This window comes from Astatotilapia calliptera, chromosome 2 (assembly GCF_900246225.1).
Source record: "Astatotilapia calliptera chromosome 2, fAstCal1.2, whole genome shotgun sequence".
Lineage (NCBI taxonomy): Eukaryota > Metazoa > Chordata > Actinopteri > Cichliformes > Cichlidae > Astatotilapia > Astatotilapia calliptera.
In genome coordinates, this window is record NC_039303.1 from 21,349,510 (window position 1) to 21,369,894 (window position 20,385).

The 20,385-nt window shown below is 38.2% G+C and overlaps 2 protein-coding genes across 12 annotated transcripts; both read right to left on the reverse strand.

The window, feature by feature from the left end:
- Positions 1 to 1,458: 1,458 nt before the first annotated feature.
- LOC113033472 (uncharacterized) lies at positions 1,459 to 7,851 on the reverse strand. 8 transcript variants are annotated; one of them, XM_026187334.1, is made up of 14 exons: positions 7,425 to 7,545; positions 5,961 to 5,986; positions 5,573 to 5,658; positions 5,392 to 5,424; positions 5,206 to 5,295; positions 4,725 to 4,796; positions 4,528 to 4,616; positions 4,313 to 4,415; positions 3,388 to 3,490; positions 3,256 to 3,308; positions 3,065 to 3,143; positions 2,377 to 2,843; positions 1,983 to 2,176; positions 1,462 to 1,874 (listed from the first exon to the last, which is right to left on the reverse strand). In XM_026187334.1, exons 2-14 carry the CDS (start codon positions 5,965 to 5,967, stop codon positions 1,730 to 1,732), a joined length of 1,521 nt encoding a protein of 506 aa, XP_026043119.1. In that variant the 5' UTR covers positions 5,968 to 5,986; positions 7,425 to 7,545; the 3' UTR covers positions 1,462 to 1,729. The 8 variants fall into 8 exon arrangements, with proteins under 8 accessions (XP_026043128.1, XP_026043119.1, XP_026043103.1 ...); XM_026187318.1 differs by lacking the exon at positions 5,961 to 5,986 and adding an exon at positions 6,836 to 6,861; XM_026187326.1 differs by lacking the exon at positions 7,425 to 7,545 and adding an exon at positions 6,549 to 6,693.
- Positions 7,852 to 12,805: 4,954 nt separating this feature from the next.
- Positions 12,806 to 19,356, reverse strand: LOC113033507 (calcium-binding protein 39-like). Of its 4 annotated transcripts, none has more exons than XM_026187365.1 (9): positions 18,938 to 19,356; positions 18,222 to 18,369; positions 17,957 to 18,121; positions 17,656 to 17,774; positions 14,400 to 14,568; positions 13,903 to 13,962; positions 13,755 to 13,820; positions 13,530 to 13,673; positions 12,806 to 13,006 (listed from the first exon to the last, which is right to left on the reverse strand). In XM_026187365.1, the coding sequence occupies exons 2-9, from the start codon at positions 18,336 to 18,338 to the stop codon at positions 12,815 to 12,817; spliced, it is 1,032 nt and encodes a 343-aa protein (XP_026043150.1). In that variant the 5' UTR covers positions 18,339 to 18,369; positions 18,938 to 19,356; the 3' UTR covers positions 12,806 to 12,814. The 4 variants fall into 4 exon arrangements, with proteins under 4 accessions (XP_026043150.1, XP_026043178.1, XP_026043169.1 ...); XM_026187393.1 differs by lacking the exon at positions 18,938 to 19,356 and adding an exon at positions 18,634 to 18,923; XM_026187384.1 differs by lacking the exon at positions 18,938 to 19,356 and adding an exon at positions 18,620 to 18,923.
- Between the last annotated feature and the right edge of the window lie 1,029 nt (positions 19,357 to 20,385).

A 20,385-nucleotide genomic window follows, 5' to 3' on the forward strand; every position in this document is an offset into this window, starting at 1 on the left:
GTGTATTCAAAGTATTACGGGAATGGATGTGGAAACCGGATTTCAAAATAAAAGCCAACTTCGAGTGAATTAACAGATATGTTAAGAACATAACATATAATTTAGGCTTTTTTTTTTTTTTACAAACTCTAATGTTAGATCTATATGACACAGCCTTGTACCCTAATTGTGCCCTGTCACTATCAAGGCCATCTTATTTTGGATTTCAAAGTAAAAGCCCTGTGAATCTTCATTTTTGAACTACTCTTTCAATGACTTAATAATGCTCTTAAAAGCAAAAGTCGTATTTCCAAATACTATTTGAACTTTATATCAACACTTTCCAACCACAGTCTGTTTACAGTGATACCATATCAATATCAAGTCAGTCTGATTTTGCCTTTCATAGTAATGGCCCTTTGAAATTGTCCATAATTGACTTAATCTTCTAACGATTCAAAATGCTCTAAAATGAAAAATTCTTGTTTCCACAGGGTAATTCCACCTTAGATCAACAGTATACAGCCCCACAGTGATACCATATCAATATCAAGTCATTCTGATTATGCCTTCCAAAATAAAAGCCTTTTTAAATTGTCCATAATTGACCTAACTTTCAGTGATTTCAAAATGTTTTAAAATGGAAATTTCCTGTTTCCACAGGGTAATTCCACTCCAGATCAACAGTATACAACCTCACGATGTTACCATATCAATATCAAAACATTCTGATATTGCTTTAAAAAATAAAAGCATTTTCAAACTGCCCATATCTGAGTTGCTCCTGGAACAATTTCAAAATGCTCTAAAATGGCACATTCCTGTTTCCACAGGGTAATTCCACTTTAGATCAACAGTATACAGCCCCACAGTGATACCATATCAATATCAAGTCATTCTGATTATGCCTTCCAAAATAAAATACTTTTCAAATTGTCCATAATTGACCTAACTTTCAGTGATTTCAAAATGCTCTAAAATGGAAATTTTCTGTTTCCACAGAATAATTTCACTTTAAATCAACAGTATACAACCCCACAGAGATACAATGTTAAGATCAAGTCACTCTGATTTTGCCTTCCAAAATAACAGTATTTTCAAATTGCCCGTAGACGACCTACTCGTTTAACGATTTCAAAATGCTCTTAAATTGAAAGATGCTGTTTCCACAGGATAATTCCACTTTAGATCAACAGTATCCAACCCGACAGTAAAACCATGTAAATTTCATGTTGGTCTGATTTCGCCTTTCAAATTAATGGCCCGTCGAATTTGTCCATATGTGATATACTCTTTCAATTATTTCAGAATGTTTTAAAAATGAAAATTGCTGTTTCAACACATATTGGGTTTTCATTTTTAAAAGCAAAATCAGACTCAATTGATTATGACAGAATTGAATCATAAAGATGATGTAAAAGGAAGCTGAAATTGCCACTAGGTTGTAATTGATAGTACGTTTATATTTTAAGTCTGTGGAAAGATGTCATTCTAAATAAAGAAATTACAAAACAGCTTGCAAACCAACCATGACATCCGAGTGTGACACAATTACATTCATATTGAAACATATGTGATAATTTTCTTTCTTTGTAGCATTTTTAAGATGTGTGTTAGAACAGTCATTATGCTGTTTGGATTAGGAACCAATCATTTTTGCCAAATAGTTAACACAAACTTAGAACAACAATGAACAATTTTCAAGATTCTGATTTACAGAACAAACAAAAGTCACAAAAGGTTTCATTATTTAAGAGACAAGATCAAGTTTTTCACACAGGAATGAAATGACAGAATCCAGTGCAGCGGGGCCAAAGGTGTGTGTCAGCAAACTGAAGGTTGAGGAATCAGTCAGTTCCTGTTTAAGGTTGTGTTGGATTTTGAGAAGAGTCTGTCTGTTATTAGAAAGTAAGATTAACAATGTTACACCAATAACCCAAATACGGGGAAATGACAAATAATACCAAAAAAGATACAACTTTCATACTGTTTTACTAACTTACTTTGTCATATCAGCACTTGAATGGTCGATGCCTTTACAGACCATGTCTGTTGTGACATCGCAGGCCAATCTTCCGGCAAACCCGAGGGCTAGCTCCCCAGCCTCCTCTTCACTCAGAACACTAAACACTGTTACTTTAGTTTTGGCCTTCTTAGGCCTGTCAAGAATCATTGCGGGCAGTTTGGCTTTACGGCCCTAAAAAAGAAAAAGTGCAAACACCAAAAGAGCAGAGGAGAGACACACACACGCGCACAAAGTTAAATGCTTTTGTTTACATGGTGTAATTGTGTATATGTTGCAGCAAATGCACAACTTCCAGCCACATTGTCACTTCATTGATACGAGTAACCCGGATTTATTTCAGGTGACATCAAAATCACGAAATGTATACCTACCCCAATCAAACCTCTGAAAACATGAACTGACATGTTCTCTGCGTTGATTCTGCGCTTGAGCTCGTCTTCTGTTATTGTGTAGGTTTTCTTTTTTGGTACAGATAAGCGACCATGCACTCTGTAAACTGTACTAGTTCCTTCTGAATCAGTTTGGAATTCTGTATCTGCATCGATCCTGTCAACATCATCAGCAGCAGCATTATCTGTACTCAGACTTGTGCTGTATACTTCTGCTTCTTTTGCGTTGTCTTCAGTCTGTGTACCTTCATCTCTGACTGTCAGTCTTCCTATCTCACTGTTACTTGTCGATTTGCTGCAGATGTTCTCTCCCTTAGGAACTTTTCCTTTGTCATTCGCTGCCTGATGCTTTCCCTGATGACATTCTTCACTGGCTACTTCTATTGCTCCTCCTGTATAGCCACCCACTATGCTGCACAACTCCTTTCCCTCTGCTGTGCTGCACTGTGCTGTTACATAAAGAAGAATGATATAAACAGCACTATATCAATTTAATTGTGAAGAGAAATCCCCACAATACGACACAGTTATGTCTAAAATAGTTTTGTGTAAAAACTGGATCTTGAAACATCCACTTTAATAACACAGTCCTGGTGTGCAAAGGCAAAATTACGAAAAAAAATTTCACTTTAAACATTTTTGGACATTGTTTAGTTATATTGTGACTTACTCTCACAGAAGATACAGATGCCACAACCAGACTTTGAACAACGCATGTGCTTGTATGCACCACATTTCTGGCACTGCACCTGTGAATTAAAAAAAAAAAAGAAGAAGAAGAAGAAATAAACAAACAAAAAACAAATGAACAAAGTCCATTATATAAACAATCTATATGGCTAAGGACATGTCATAGTGTACCCGGTCTTTGGCTGCAATCACACACCAGCACTGACTGCACTTCCTAGTTCGATCTGCAAAATATAATTTGTTTAAGTACAAGTTACATTTTCCAATGTTAGAGAAAAAGAAGGCGGCTAATTTTATCTTTACCTATTGAGGAAAATAAGTAGTGGCAAAGTCGGGACCTGAGCTTTGTGACTTCAGTGTTGTACTCCTCCACTTGTGTTTTACCGTCAATGAGAGATTGGGCAAACTAATAATTGACGAAGAAAAAAAAAAAAAAAGAGCAAAAAGAATTTATGGAAGCCCGTTTCCGCCACTAAAAAAAAAAAAAAGCTAGTATCCATAACTCGAAATTTCGAGTTACTTTTCTCAAAATTTCGAGTTAGCTCTGCCAATCAAAAATATACGTGAATGAGGTCGCTTTCTTGTTACCCGGAAGCATATGGCGCAGGACCGCGCACTCAAAAACGGATCCCAACAAATTAAAGTATGTTTGCTGATAGTAACACCATGTGATTCAGCTAATAACACAGGGATTTCATCATTTGTGAAGCCAGGCTGAAAACACTCAGCAATCTGTGCATTCACGACTGGATGTAATACCGGTAGCTTAGCTGTAGCATTTGTAGCTGAGGGCTTCAGCTTCCGGGTAACATGGAAAGGACGTCATTCACGTAGATTACTGATTGGCAGCGCTAACTCGAAATTTCGAGTTGCTTTTCTCAAAATTTTGAGTTAATATGTCGAAATTTCGAGATAATAACTCGAAATTTCGAGAAAAAAACTCGAAATTTTGAGTTATGGATCCTTTTTTTTTTTTTTTTTAGTGGCGGAAACGGGCTTCCATAAGAATTAGATTAAAAAAGAAATGTTTGTTTGTTTTTAACCCCCCCCCCCCCCGAGAAAAAAACACACAAAAAAAACAGAGCAACCAAAGCAAAGCATTACTGCTGAAATGGTTCAATCTACAAAAAAAATTGAGATTTTACCATCCTGCCTCTAAGGCTTTAAAAACTGAATAGGCAAAAATGTAAACATTACTTATATAGGTTAAAGCTATAGTTTTCAGTACCATTATGACATGCACTCCACATGAGTTCCCATCCTGTTGATGTGGGTGGCTCACATGTGACAAGGTCCACTCTCCAGCGCAGCCTCTTGCTGAAGCAAATGAGTTGAGAGATCGCAGTTATTACAAATAAAAAGCATATAGAGAAATCAATAACCACGTTCGGTAATGATTTCAATTAAATTAAATATGTTATGTTAAATATGTTAATTAATTACCTCCAGTTTTTCAACACCGCACTTTTTCTGACCTCCGACTCGCCAAATGAATTCATATAGACTATGGTCCTCTTGGGTATATCACAAAACTGTTTTGTAAAAAGATGGATATGGTAGGCTTGGGCCTTGAGCTTTCCTAATGAGGGACACTGAAAAGTATCATGCACAAGAGAGAGTGCAAAATCTGTGCAACTTACAAACAAGGTCCAGTGGCTGCCGTTTTCCAGACAGGCTCCAATCAATTTCTCATACATCTGAAAGATGTTTTTCTGGAAATAAAAAGAATGTGACAAGTATGTTTTTCTGTCAAGAATGACACTGCAAAACTGCGAAAGCTTGTCAGGTGAGACTTGTAATTAATTCTGCAGATACACAAACATATAGAAAGTGTCATTTTTTGTTTACATTAATTAATTTCTATAGTGTGTACAAAACAAATCAAGACCACAGACTCAACACGCACCACTCAATTTTTGGTGTTCTTTATCAGTTGGCCAAGACAGAAATGTTTAATCTGTGTGCATTGCTTTTGAGCAAGTCTTTACACAGAAAGGTTTCAGAAAGGTATTTTTCAGGTTCTTCTGACAAGGCTTCAATTTTGGAAAATGCTGTTTGTTTATAGTGGCAACTTATAAACCCTTTGTGATAAGAACATAGTTACCACAGTCCAAGTCATACCTTCAAAAAGTATGCCCTTTGTGCTCTTGTGGACCCATCCAAAATTTTTCCAGTGATTTGGCTTGGTATTGGATAAATGTGAGGGAAATTCTATAAAAATAACATAAATACACCTATGTTTTCAAATACATTACAAAAAACGTAAACATGCTATGTCATTATGATCAAAAAAGCTTTTCAACATACCTCACACTGCAAATTGATTAGGCCATCTATTACCTTATAAAACAAATAAATAAATACATATAAATAAAAACAGAACTAAGGAATACGATTCATTAAGTAAATTGTACAATAAAGTGTATTTAAAGCAGAATTTAACATTAGTTTTATGACAACATAAAAGGATTTTTATGTCAAGAGGTACCTCATCTGAAATGTTAGTCTGGTCAAACAGGGATTTCAAACTTGAAATACCAATAGAGTTTGGTCCAGCTACTCCCACAAGGTAATCTGTGAGAAAGCATATGCTGTAGTCAACAGATATCATTTTCTTTTTGCATGCTGCAACCATCATCCATTTCAGTCTTCTAGGAGCTTTGTCTGGTTGTAGTTCTTTTTTCTCCTCCTCATCTATTAATTAAATTGTTTTCTGACCTTCCTAATTGTTTTCAAACTGTCTTCCCAATGTGATGTTTAAGCAATATATGTATGGTCAGAAGGGGGTGAAATTTTCATTGCAGTTGTACGTGTAACATTGCATGTGATAATAAAAGGCTTGATTGGTTGATTATTCAACATGAGTTGACATTTACCTGACATTGTGAAGGAGTCACAGTTTCTGTAAGGGTGTAAGAACATAACATGTGGATTTGTTACACTTCTTTTCACAAGTTAATAACAATCAATAATTTTCATTCCATTATTAACAAGCTATCACACGATGTCCCAGGGACAACATTTACGCGATGTCCCAGGGACAACATTTACGCGATGTCCCAGGGACAACATTTACGCGATGTCCCTGGGACAACATTTACGCGATGTACCAGGACAAATTTGTAAATTTCTGGATTACTGTTAATCTCCATAGAATCAAGAACTCATGTCCAGTTTCACAGCTATGGACCAGTTAATTATGTTTCCAGGTGATAGTTTGATTCATAGATTCAGCACACAACCATAAGTCTAGGCCTTTTAGTCCAGATTCTCTTCACTTATGTTTGTAAAATGATCAGGGAAGCTACTGCAATTTTGTCTGACCCAACCCCCGGACCACGAAACACCCAAAAAGTTGGGGAACGCTGGTCTAGAGAACACTGGTTAGCTAATGCTGTCGTCAAGTAGCCTATCACTAGCAAACAAACAGCAAGCCAAGTGAGGAACATATGTATAATGCTTACCGTTTATTAAAGGAAAGTATCCTAAATTGACTTCAAATTCGGCGGACAGGCGGCGGTTTCTCGCTTCTTCACTTGTATTTCGAAATACTCGAAGGCGGGTATTTCGAAGTCGCAAAGGAATGACGTCACAAGAAGGTGATTGGTCACTTGCCATGTTGAACCTGGAACAACATTAATTATGATGATGTGGGAACAATGCTGACACGAGGAAATCAGATCGTCCGTAACATTGCATGTGATAATAAAAGGCTTGATTGGTTGATTATTCAACATGAGTTGACATTTACCTGACATTGTGAAGGAGTCACAGTTTCTGTAAGGGTGTAAGAACATAACATGTGGATTTGTTACACTTCTTTTTCACAAGTTAATAACAATCAATAATTTTCATTCCATTATTAACAAGCTATCACACGATGTCCCAGGGACAACATTTACGCGATGTCCCAGGGACAACATTTACGCGATGTCCCAGGGACAACATTTACGCGATGTCCCTGGGACAACATTTACGCGATGTACCAGGACAAATTTGTAAATTTCTGGATTACTGTTAATCTCCATAGAATCAAGAACTCATGTCCAGTTTCACAGCTATGGACCAGTTAATTATGTTTCCAGGTGATAGTTTGATTCATAGATTCAGCACACAACCATAAGTCTAGGCCTTTTAGTCCAGATTCTCTTCACTTATGTTTGTAAAATGATCAGGGAAGCTACTGCAATTTTGTCTGACCCAACCCCCGGACCACGAAACACCCAAAAAGTTGGGGAACGCTGGTCTAGAGAACACTGGTTAGCTAATGCTGTCGTCAAGTAGCCTATCACTAGCAAACAAACAGCAAGCCAAGTGAGGAACATATGTATAATGCTTACCGTTTATTAAAGGAAAGTATCCTAAATTGACTTCAAATTCGGCGGACAGGCGGCGGTTTCTCGCTTCTTCACTTGTATTTCGAAATACTCGAAGGCGGGTATTTCGAAGTCGCAAAGGAATGACGTCAACAAGAAGGTGATTGGTCACTTGCCATGTTGAACCTGGAACAACATTAATTATGATGATGTGGGAACAATGCTGACACGAGGAAATCAGATCGTCCGTAACATTGCATGTGATAATAAAAGGCTTGATTGGTTGATTATTCAACATGAGTTGACATTTACCTGACATTGTGAAGGAGTCACAGTTTCTGTAAGGGTGTAAGAACATAACATGTGGATTTGTTACACTTCTTTTTCACAAGTTAATAACAATCAATAATTTTCATTCCATTATTAACAAGCTATCACACGATGTCCCAGGGACAACATTTACGCGATGTCCAGGGACAACATTTACGCGATGTCCCAGGGACAACATTTACGCGATGTCCCTGGGACAACATTTACGCGATGTACCAGGACAAATTTGTAAATTTCTGGATTACTGTTAATCTCCATAGAATCAAGAACTCATGTCCAGTTTCACAGCTATGGACCAGTTAATTATGTTTCCAGGTGATAGTTTGATTCATAGATTCAGCACACAACCATAAGTCTAGGCCTTTTAGTCCAGATTCTCTTCACTTATGTTTGTAAAATGATCAGGGAAGCTACTGCAATTTTGTCTGACCCAACCCCCGGACCACGAAACACCCAAAAGTTGGGGAACGCTGGTCTAGAGAAACACTGGTTAGCTAATGCTGTCGTCAAGTAGCCTATCACTAGCAAACAAACAGCAAGCCAAGTGAGGAACATATGTATAATGCTTACGTTTATTAAAGGAAAGTATCCTAAATTGACTTCAAATTCGGCGGACAGGCGGCGGTTTCTCGCTTCTTCACTTGTATTTCGAAATACTCGAAGGCGGGTATTTCGAAGTCGCAAAGGAATGACGTCACAAGAAGGTGATTGGTCACTTGCCATGTTGAACCTGGAACAACATTAATTATGATGATGTGGGAACAATGCTGACACGAGGAAATCAGATCGTCCATCGGGGACATACTTTGTTTCTATCCTCAGAATCAGTGTCAGTCATTCTGAATCAGAATTTGCAAACTGATGATGATTCATCTCATAAATCACGATACTACTGCCCACTCCGCTTGCTATACACCCTGCCTCTTTTACTTAGAGCCAGCTTGAAGAACGCATGCAGATGTGGACAAAAATTATTAGCCCTGCTATGAATTTTAAAGTTTTTATCAAAGAACAGAAAAAACAGAAAATAGCATTTTGAAACAACTAGTTTTCTTTATCTCATCAAGGTGGAAGGAAACCTCAAGGAGTCAGAAACAATCCTGGGTCTGGGTCGTCTCTTTATTTTCAAACACAACAACGACCCAAAATCTGTCGCTCCTGGTGAAGAACTACCTCCAGAAGACCAAAGTAAAATTCCTGACTGGCCGGCACAAATCCCTGACTTGAATCCCACTGAAAATCTCTTGTGTTGAACTGAAGACCAGGATCTATGCTGGAAGATCATGAAATCTGGAGGAGCTTGAGAGATTCTTTGAAGGAGAATGAGCTGGAATTGTTTCAGGATACGATGTTTTGAAAAGCTGTGTTAAAAAATTTGCTCTGTTTAGCAGCACTTGAGAAATACTAATACAAAACAGGCAACAAGCTCTGGGTGGAAGCTGCCCCTCTTTTGTCCTAGGAGCTGAGAGGAGTGACACCCAGTGCGGTCTTCTGCTGCTGTAGCCCATCTGCTTGCTTTGTGCATTTAGAGATGCTCTTCTGCATATGTTGGTATGTAATGATCCATTGGTTTAGTTACTGTTGCCTCCAATCAGCTCAGAGCAGCCTGTCCAATCTCTGCTGACCTCTGGTGTCAACAAGACATTTTCACACAGAACTGCTGCCCACTGGAATTTCCTCTTTTTCAGGACATTTCTCTCTGAACCCTAACAATGTTTGTAGGAAGATTCCAGCAGATCACCAATTTCTGAAATACTCAGACCACCCTGTTTGGTACCACAACATTGCCATGTTCAGAGTTCCTTTCCCACTTTGAACTTCAGCAGGTTGTCTTGACCATGTCAATATGCTAATGAGTTGCTCTCATGTTGATTGGGTGATTAGAAATTTGTGTCAATAACCAGTTTCCTTCAAACATTATCACAAACTGGAGGCCATATCACTCAAGCATTCTCTGTGTTCTGAGACATCAGCAAAAATTTATTATGAGGCTGCTCCTTAACTTTATGCATAAATAATTAACTGTTTGCTACAAAGTTATTAGTCCTGAGGTTTTATTGATTTGCACCCTTATTATAAATATCATACATTCATTTGTGGTAGTTTCCTAAAAGTCTGGCGTAATTTCATGAGTTTATTTATTATTTACTAAGATGATTAAAGCTTTGATGTAGAGATAAACTAATAAGTGACTACCACACTCTGTATCACCCTACACGTTCATGTGTAATAATTGTTTAGGCAACAAAAACAATGCAAAACAAAACATTGCAATGACATTTTATTTTCATGAATGCTCTCACACTTCACTTATCCTTTATAAAGTTATGTACACATAATTTCCTCCCGAAGAAAATAAAATATCCAGTGTGGAAAGGTAAAGAAAGAAAAGAAGGCAACAGAGTCAAAAAACGTAAAGCACAATAACCCAGAAAAGTTAAATTCATTTCATACATATTATTGATTTTAAAGAATTTAAATTTGTGACTACATATTGCCAGTGACTCGTATATTCATAACAGGAGGTAGGGTTAAAGAAACTTGAAATGCTTTGTTTGTACAACTAACACAAGTGCTAACACTGTTGCTAACAGCACCCCCTAGTGGGATGGCTGCGCACAACACATCCTTCTAAAAGTGCATGTCAAGACTGGGGCCAAATTTCAAAGTCTGCATACAAATTCATACGGGCAATAATTTTTTTTTCCTCCTTCCATTAATTATTACTGATAACAGACTTTTTGTCCTCAGTAAATCTATAGTCAGCTGCATGGAGACATCAGTAATGACCACTGTGTATACGGATTATTCCCAACGTATTCTCACAGTTTTCATTTGTTTTATAGTTTCTAAACTGATGACATGACAATGCACGGTGTGTAGGACTTCAGTTTATCTATGCATCGTGTACCACATTCACAGCAAGTTTATCAAATTATTTAATGGCTCCTGAAAGTCCTCACTCTTTGTGACGGTCTCATGAAGTAGACCAAAGAATGATCAAGCCAAATCAACCCAACTGAAAACTACACTGTGTGATGCCTACTACAGATCTCTTAAAATATATTTACACTCCCAGGGTTTACATATAAGCAAGTATCGCAGTTAGTAATAAACCTGGTCTACGCATGAACATGAGAAATTAACTGCTAATGTATTTGGGACCTGAAATTAACATTTTTTTAAATTAATTTTTTACATTTTTAAACCCTTTTTTCATATCAGCTTTGGTTTAAAACAAATTAGAAATTGAAAGAATCAATCATGATCCATGAAATGTCTTTAAATAAGGCAAAAATTCATTACAAGGTACCACACTGCAATTCATTATGAATTAACATTTATGAGGTACCACACAATGAAAAGTTTAAGTTTTAAAAAAGGATCCAGTTTTCCATTGTGAAAACCAGGCTGCGGTCCCTGCTCAAGTCGGAACAAATGTATCACATGTCGGCATCCATTCAAACCACTGCTGTGTGCTTTTGTTTTGGTCAAATGTCAAATTAAATATCTTGTCAAGGAAATAAAATAAAAAAAAATAAAAACCAGCATCCGCAAACTCAAATCCCATGAGGTATATACACTAACAGTCTGCACAGACAACGCATTCTGAAACGCTGTAATTTCAGCCACTATAACAACAACAACAGCAGAAATAGGGTAATTATTTCAACTGAGCTCTGGTGATGCACGTGAGGAGTAAAATCAGTGCTCATCATCCAAAAATCTCATGTGGAACAGTGCATGTGGTTATCCTGACAATATTGTGACATGAGATGGGACCTACTGTTCTGATGCTTTGCAGGCATGTTGTTGCACTGTGTCACTGTTATAATCATATCAGAAAAGAGAGCTAACCTAACAATTTACCTTTTCCTTAAGCAGTTTGTCTCTTCTGTATTAAAGTGAATGATGGTGTGGTTAGGAGTTTGCATTTGTGTGGTTTCTGAGGTGAAATGTCATTTTGTTTTAGTAATATTTCAGTCTTCAGACTAATCAAGTCCAGTGTAGCAGTGAAATTAATCAGGGGAAAAACACAACCCTGATTAAAATTATTATAAAAGTCTGTGGTTCAATAACACACCGTGCTCCGATATGAATATAACAGTGTAACATTTTTATGATTTTTTGTTAATTTGTTGCCATCAGTTTTAGAACGTGAAGAAGAAATGAAGCGCATCCAGCGAGATCAATCGGTGTATCCTGGCTGTCCGCGTTAGCTGTGAACGGATGGGCTGGTAGCCTGCAGCGTTATCTGATGCCTTGTTTCTATTTCAGTCATGTAAGCATCGCTGAGCACAGCCTGAAAAATCACAGTACAATTAATTGATTCCTCTATAGTTTTGATTTTCTCTTCCTGTGACAGCTAATGCATTGGCTAGTGCAGCACTGCGGAGTCGTTTCTGACCAGCATAATCGCGTGCACTCCAACGAAAGCCTGAAAACTGCGCAATAATTGCCAAATGTTACTACTACGAGCTGACCTGCCCAATATGAGCCGACGTGCCACTCTTCTAAAGCTGGATTTCTAAAGACAGTCCCTGTACAAAGAACAGCTTTCCAAAAAACAAAAGACGCAACAAACCAAACCTAAGCAATGAGAATAAGCATCATTCAGAAAGAAGAGTTACTGGAGGCTTTAAATGTTTTAGCATAAAAGATACATTAGAAAAATAATATATTTACCTCTCAACCTTTCAATCTCTAAAGCATGTACAAGTTCTGGAAAATGACCTCAGTGCTCGAGCTGGTTGCGAATTTCCATGTATATGGAAAAGTAACAGCGTAAGGTCCAACATTAGAAGAAGGAACCAAAAGGCATTTGGTTATAACTAAATAAGAAGCACTGCGGTTTAAATAACAGTTCTTGGCCCACTCAGGTTGCTGGATGGAAAGAACCTCCACATCCACACTAAGCCAGAAAGTGAAGGAAGTAAACTTAACGTTTCCTATTTTTTATACTTAGTATGAACGTTTAATTATGCATGTTTTTATTTTGTTTTGTTTTTTCCTCTTGAACCACCACCTCTAAAATCTACCACCTGACAGAGCAGTCGTCCCATTCTAATAATGGGACGACTGCATTAAGCTTCCTCGGACGCTGTGGGTCTCTTCAGGTCTTTGATTTGCTTGATCAGATAGTTTTTCTCATCGCAGAACTGCTCGTCCTCAGATCTATCCGTCTGGAAGTTGCCAAGGAACTCCACGAGCTTGGTCTGGTTCTTCAGAAGGATGTCCATCACGGGCTGAGTCTTGTTGGGGTTTGCAACAAATACCTTTGGAAAGATTATGTAAAAAGTTTAAGTACCATTTGTGGATGCAATGCACAGAGTCCAGTGAATCTACTTTTAGCCAAAGTCTTGCACTGCAGCTGTGATGGTAGTTCTTGTTCTGCTTTGATCATGAACCAGTTCTCTTCCTGCTGCAGGTTCTGATTAGGTTCAGTGATCCCATCTTCAGAGCAGATCAAGGACACCTTCGCCAGCTGTAGTCCAACAAGACGGAGTTTGAGTCCTCCTGACTGACCAACTGCTAGACAGGAGGACTCCAAGGAGAAGCAGCTGAATGATACTAAAGACTGGCATAACAGAAAGCTGGACAAATATCCAGCTAGCAGTAAAAACGAGAGGTGAAGCTGTTAGCAGCAACCAAACTTTTAAATAAGAGAAATCACAATGACTCAGCCTGACTAAACAAAAACCCACATTCAATATTAGACCAACTTAAGGTAGCAGGTATGTGGGGTTTTCATGACACAATTCAGATTTAAGAGTGGATTTTGAGAAATTTTTTGCGCACCTTGAAGACGTGGAATGCTTCAAACTGGATGTTTCGGCTGTTATCTCTCAGCAGGTTCATCATCAGCTTCAAGTTCTCTGCCCGACTGATGTACCTCGTCATGACAGTGAAGTTGTGCCTATCCAGGAGAAGTTCACCTAGCAGCTAACAAATAAATATACATGAGTTTACAGAATCAGTCCACAAACTTGTCAGTTAAACTTAAGACTGAGCAGGAGGATGTACCTTCAAAGACTGCCGTTTTGTGACGTAGTTCTCAGAGTGCAGAAGTTTTTCATACTCTGTAAACACCTGATAAAAATGTCAAAAGTAAGTTGGGTAAAGAATGAGCAGTTTTTCCAATTAAATATCAAAACCACCCAAGAAAGCTCACCCTGTCATAATTATTCTCCAGGAAGTCTGCACACATAATCTTGTGTCTCGTGAGAAGATCCTGATGGGGAATAGAAGAGGTCAAGATATCAACTAGGAACAGTCAGGATGTTAACCTTGCCATTTTAAAAAAAAATAAAAAAAAAATTATATCTATATCTCTCTCTATATATATCTATATATATATCTATATCTATATATCTATATCTATATATATCTATCTATCTATATATATCTATATATATATTATATATATATATATTATATATATATATATATATATATATATATATTATATATATATATATTATATATATATATATATATATATATATATATCTATATCTATATCTATATCTATATCTATATCTATATCTATATATCTTATATCTATATCTATATATATATCTATATATCTATATATATATCTATCTATATATCTATATATATATCTCTATATCTATATATATATCTCTATATCTCTCTATATGTGTGTACCTTGAACGAGGCAAAAGCATCTGAGGCGATGTCAAAGGTTGACAGCTCCACATAATGGAAGAAGCAGAAGAAGTCTTCAGAGAAGAGCACTATCCTGGCCAAAGGCTCGTGACGCAGGCACTCTCTCAGCATCATCCCACAGTTAAGAGCCACTTCTGGAGCCTCGTATCTGCACAGGTTCATACATGTGAGGTCCAAGTGATGGTGAACTCATCACAAGTTATACAATTTTCACTCGAGATGTATAATCACATCCTAAACACTGTCACTGTTAGTTTGACATCAACTCTGTGTTTCCAATGACGAAGGAACGAGATCCTCGCAAAAAATAAACAAATGGATTAAACTAAGGCAGAACGTGAGTACAGCAGCAGCGATCTACACGCAGAGAAGTCGTCAATCACTCAGTGACGCTGAGAATTTAAACTAGGGTAAAACTTATGGAACAGATTCTGTAAATCGCCAAAATATTTTTTATATTTTTAAAAGAGCCTGAAGAATGTGTAAGCGATCCTTAAAACAAATACATAAATAAAAAGTGTTACATCTGGTCCAAAACAAGTCTGCTGAATGGCAGCATCCTCCATAGGTCACTACCCTGAAACCAGATCTTCGCATTTTGGAGCACTTATGTACTCATCTAAAGATGACCAATAAGCAGTGATTTTAGATCAGTTGTGCTCATTAATTATGAAAAACTTTGGGAGAAAACTATGTTTTGTTAAGTGTGAATGGAAAGTCTGAACCAATGCAATTTGCTTACTTGGCAGGGAGAGGAGCACAGGATGCAAAGCTTGTTATACTCATTTAAGCAGGTAGAAAAATGGCAAGGAGTACACCAAGCTTTTGTTTGAGAACTGTTTATACAACGTCACAATAGTAACTTTTAATAAAAAGGCTGCCGTTTGCTTTCAAAGGGTCTCATTAACACTCTCAGTCTTTATTATTTACAGTAGTGGACGCTGTACTATTTCTTAGTGTGATATATTCTTTGGCTTAAATCAAGGAGCTGCAAAGAATGCATTATAAGCCCTCTCATCAATCTTTTAAAGAGACAGTATTCAGATAAAGGTCAATTAAGTTAATGCCCATCCAGGTTTCATCCCTATATCCTCACAACTATGACAGAATGAGCCATAACCCTCTTATGCTAGACAGTGTCCCTTAAGCTCTGCCAGATATTTGACAGCACATCAAGAAACGTCAAAAGCTTCTGGTCGCTTTGATAATTAGAAACGCAACGTCCCATATGGAGCTGAGAAAACGTTAAAGTCCAGTTTATAAAAAACACCTACCAGTCTGAAGGTAAGGATTTTGTAGTTCGATCACGATGGACCCTGTAATAGCATATGTTATCGCACTGCTCTCTGCTGCTGCAGGTTAGTTATGAACTCAGAAGACTTGTACAAACAGCTGGAACACAAACTACCGTCACTGCTGACTTTGATTAATCCAACCTGTCGCAGACTTCTTCAGACAGAGACCTGGCAGAAACTTACGTAAACTTGGATTTTATAAACATTTCAATCTGTAATAGATGTGAAATGATACAAATGACGCAAAGTGAACAACGTTAACACAGATGTGAAAGGCATTTTGTGATTTTCGAGAGGTCTGTGCACTCATCGGGCCATTAAATGTACACAAAATGTGCCTTTCGAATTTTGTGCTAAAATGTGGAACAACCTAGATGTTCATGCTTTGTCCTCTGTGACATGTACAACAATTTATTTAAAGAACAAATGTTTTGAGGTCTTAATGAGCTTGGGCAGCGCAAGACTGTGAAACAGAAGGAAAGCAGGTGTCTCATACAAACTTCTTTTTCTTCGCCCCCTCATGTTGTTGCTCTTTAAAGCATTCTCATGTTTCTTAACAAAAGCAGGGCAACGCAAGATACTGGCGCGAGACATGTGAGCCTATCTGCATTCAGATTCTTGCAGTATTAAAAGCTGTGACTTTTTCCATGGAAAAGTAGCCGGGGGGCCATTCAGCTGACATATTCAGATGTCTCTGATGAGCAGAGAGGACTGGACGTCTGAAAGAGGCTTTGAAAAGGTGATGTGTGGGAACCGTTATACAAATATTTTGGTGGCATTTTTCATGATCCCCAGGTTTATTATGACCACAGAGGGCAACAACAACAACAAAAAAAAAATCAGTTTCTCCACACCTAATTTTTTTTTTTTGCCAGTCCTGTTACCCACTGTCCACTTTTTGTGAGTCTACACAGTTTTTTCCTTTTATCTATTGGTTTAATGGTAAATAGTAGAAACAGCCTGAACAGCATTATTAATAAAAGTTGTTCACAAGCTCAACAGTGAACCAAAAAAAGATTTTTTTTTTTTTTTTTAATGAAAGCAGGAAGTGTTTTGGCTGAATGTGGTCTTGTAAGTGAGCTGCCTCTGCAGCCATCAGAGTGTCGTAATGTTTTACCTCTTTGGACAATCTTTCCCTCTGCAATCATAGTACAAAATGCTCTGTGTAGTTTATATTCTATTAGTATTTTTTTAATTCATATACATTTCTATTTTAATCCATCTCCTTCCACATTATTGCCCATCCGTTTGTATGAATGTTCCTGTTTTGTGTACAACAAATCGCTCCTAGTGGGATCAATGAAGTTGTTTGGTATAATTTTGGGTTGAACGTGCCATTTCTAGATCTCATTTTCCACAGAGAGGTATTTTTTTCCTGTGCAAAAAAGTACACAATTTCCCCACGCACAACAAGGGAGTTCATTAGCAGTGTAACAAACCGAGACATCAACGTTAAATGTCAGGTTTTGATGTCTGCCTCTCATAAACAAACCAAATCTTCCACTTTATAGTTGTGACATTTAACCGGATAAGATGGCATTCGATCCACCAAACAGCAGCCGGAGCATGCAGCTGGTCTCTGAGTGAGTGAGCAGGATGACTCAGTTTTTTCAGAGCTGTAAAACTAGCACTGTACTTTTTGCTTTATCCATCATCTACATGTGTAGCCCACATGTGAGCAAGTTCATGCTTGTTCCTTTGGGAGTTGTTGAAACTCATACTGGCTAATGCAGAAGACTGCAAGGCATGTTAAAGGAAGGTATTTGTACCTAAAAAGCAAAAACCAAATGCTTTTTATTTCATGCTAAGGATTTGTTTGTTTGTTTATGAGGCTCTGAGGGTGGATTTGTTGTTAATGCATATAAATGGACAACGAGCAGTCAGATTGAAGATCAAATGACCAAACACTGAGTTTCTGTACACTGAAAATATGAACTTACCCTTTGAGAAGCATGAAGAGGATCTGTGGGTGTGTAGAAATGTATTCTACCGTGGGCGTGCGGGTGCCAATCTGACGTCTCACGATATTGCTGAACAAATGGACCACATCCTTCTTCCCCTGCACAGTAACAACCACTCAGACTGGGTGCTGATATACACAGGGTTTTTTTTGCTTTGGGCATAGACGTTCAAATCAGGCATGCAAACACGCACTCCCCCTGATCATTCAATGTGTGCACCAAGCAATCAATACTTTAAACTCATAAAGTCAGTGCAGAAAGAAGGCATTTTTTCTCCTACCTCAAAATCAATCTTCTGTAGGTTTGCAATGAGAGAAATTAGAAGGTTGGTGTTGTACAGCTCCTGTGCAAGCTGAGCCACTGCTTCAGTTTGGGGCTCCTTGTCACCTGTTCCACAAAGTACTTCCTTCAGTGAGGCAAGATTTTTGGACACCTCCTCTGCAACCTTAATAACATGAGGGGGTAAAAAGAGTATGATCAGCTGCTGCTCAGCGTTACTGTAATTTTTAACATTCATGCCATCCTCAGAGAAATCCACAGCTGACCTTTTCACACTTCTTGCTGTCACCAGCATCCAGCTTTTCCATATATGCAACATGGTCCTTCAGACTCTTCACTATCTCAGCTGGGTTCTTCTGAGACTTTCCAAAAGGAAAAGGCATGGCTGAAGACAGGTAATCTAAGACCAGATCGCTGATGAAACATAACACGGGTTTTTAAATTGTGCAAATAAACCTATTCGACTTCCTGCACCGCTTTGCATCAGGAAATCGCTAACAAAAAAACAACAAAACAACAAAAAAAACTTCACCTGATGAGCTAGACATGAGTGAGTTATGGCGTTTGGCTAAAGACAGAAGCTCATAAGGAAGAGACTAAAGTTTAAAGTAACTCACAACGCTACTTCACGTTAGTCGAAAAAAAGGCTAGCAACTTTTCTTACTTAACGTTTCTTACGTCGAGTTTAGGGTGTATTCATTATATTAGTCTATATTAGTCCACTTTCAAACTAAGCGGGGTCAGCTGAACAGTAGAAGCCAAGCTTTCAAACCAAAACAAGGATGTAACGGAGAACAGGACGTCAAAATGTCAACGTTGCAGCATGCTCATCGGAAAAGTTGAGCTAGCTTGTGACCTAGTTAGCTATAGCTAGAAACAAGGCAACTACCAACAGGACGCAGTTAGAGAAGGACGGTTGTGGGGAAGCACACACGCACAAAACACCCTGCTGAAATATTTACTTCAGGCTGTGTACACTCACCGAATGAAGGGTAGCTTTGAACTTCAAAGACGCTCGGTGACCAAAGGTGAGCTAGCGGGCTAGCGAGTCGTCTCCACTTTCAATATCCACTGTAACGTTACTTTGAAAAAGTCTGTAACGTTGTCTGACAGCTGTAGCTACCTAACGTCCCCTAACTGTAGCTACAACTTCCTCAAACTAGAGACATTCATAGCAGTGATATTTGACGTAAATTTCACTTCTAGTGACCCCTGTCATCGAACTTGCTAGCTTCCTAGTTATTACAGAGTGACTTGCTGCTGGGCTTGCCCGTCTGTCAACTTCATTTCCCTGTTCTTTTCTGCCGAAACACCCGTCCTCTTCTCATCCCGGGGACAATGGGCGGTCATGTTTTGCTATGTAATATGACTGACACCAATTTTATCCTATCACTTTTGCGTGATGTGGGCACGCCCTCTACCCCACTATGGAGCGCATGTTTCACAAAGTTACATACTAATGAGGGGGAGTATGTTGCAGAGGAAGCCACTCTACCGGACATCCCGTTAATAGAAATCAAGTGCATCTAAATTCTCGGGAAGAGATGAGCCATTAGTTGAGAAATAGTTCGTGTTTTATCTGTGGTTATGAAATCTAAACGTTGTAAAAATCGGCCAGAATAAGAAACAGGATTAGTTTTTTTTTTTCTTTCTTTCATCTAATCGCCTTTTGGTGATTTCTTTGTTGAGTCACAAGAAAATTCAGTATCCAATAGCAACATCTATAAAACACATTTCACTAGATATTATCAAAGCAAGCAATTTCTAGAACACATATGGACCACAAAAAGTTCCTCAACGTGAATAGTTACCAAAGTCTTTCTTTAATGTATGTCCACTTACCATCACTTAATAACGGATGACAGGCATAATGAGTTGACTCTCCTCTGTATTCTCCAACTACATGTTGTCCAAATTTGCGATAATAACCACACTACATTAACAAACCCTGCATATAAGCTTTTTACTTGCATTAGTGAAACTTTGAATGTCATTTAAGGGAACATATGGACACTTCACCTTCAAAGCTCTTCTTCGGGAGGTGGCTGCGTTTTGCTCCATGCTCTGCCGGGGTGATCCCACATTGTCTTAGTAATGTTATATAATAATATTGTTGACGTCCAGGCTTTGCGGAGGCCAATTCATGACTGGATTAACAGTCCATGTAATAATCAACACAACTGCTTCTGAATTTCAGGTGTGTGGGCAGGGCCGACGCCCAGGAAACACTCCACCTCTGGAACACAGGCAGGAACCCACACACACGAACAGAGGAGAGAGAGAAAAAGGAAAGATGGTTGGAGTGAGAGAGGTGGATTCTAGGTATAGGGTGGGATAATGGAAGAGATCCATAAAGGAATTAGCTGAAAGAGAACGATGAAAGCATGCAAAACTATTACTAAAAGAAAGTCTGGCTCTTTGGAAGCAAAA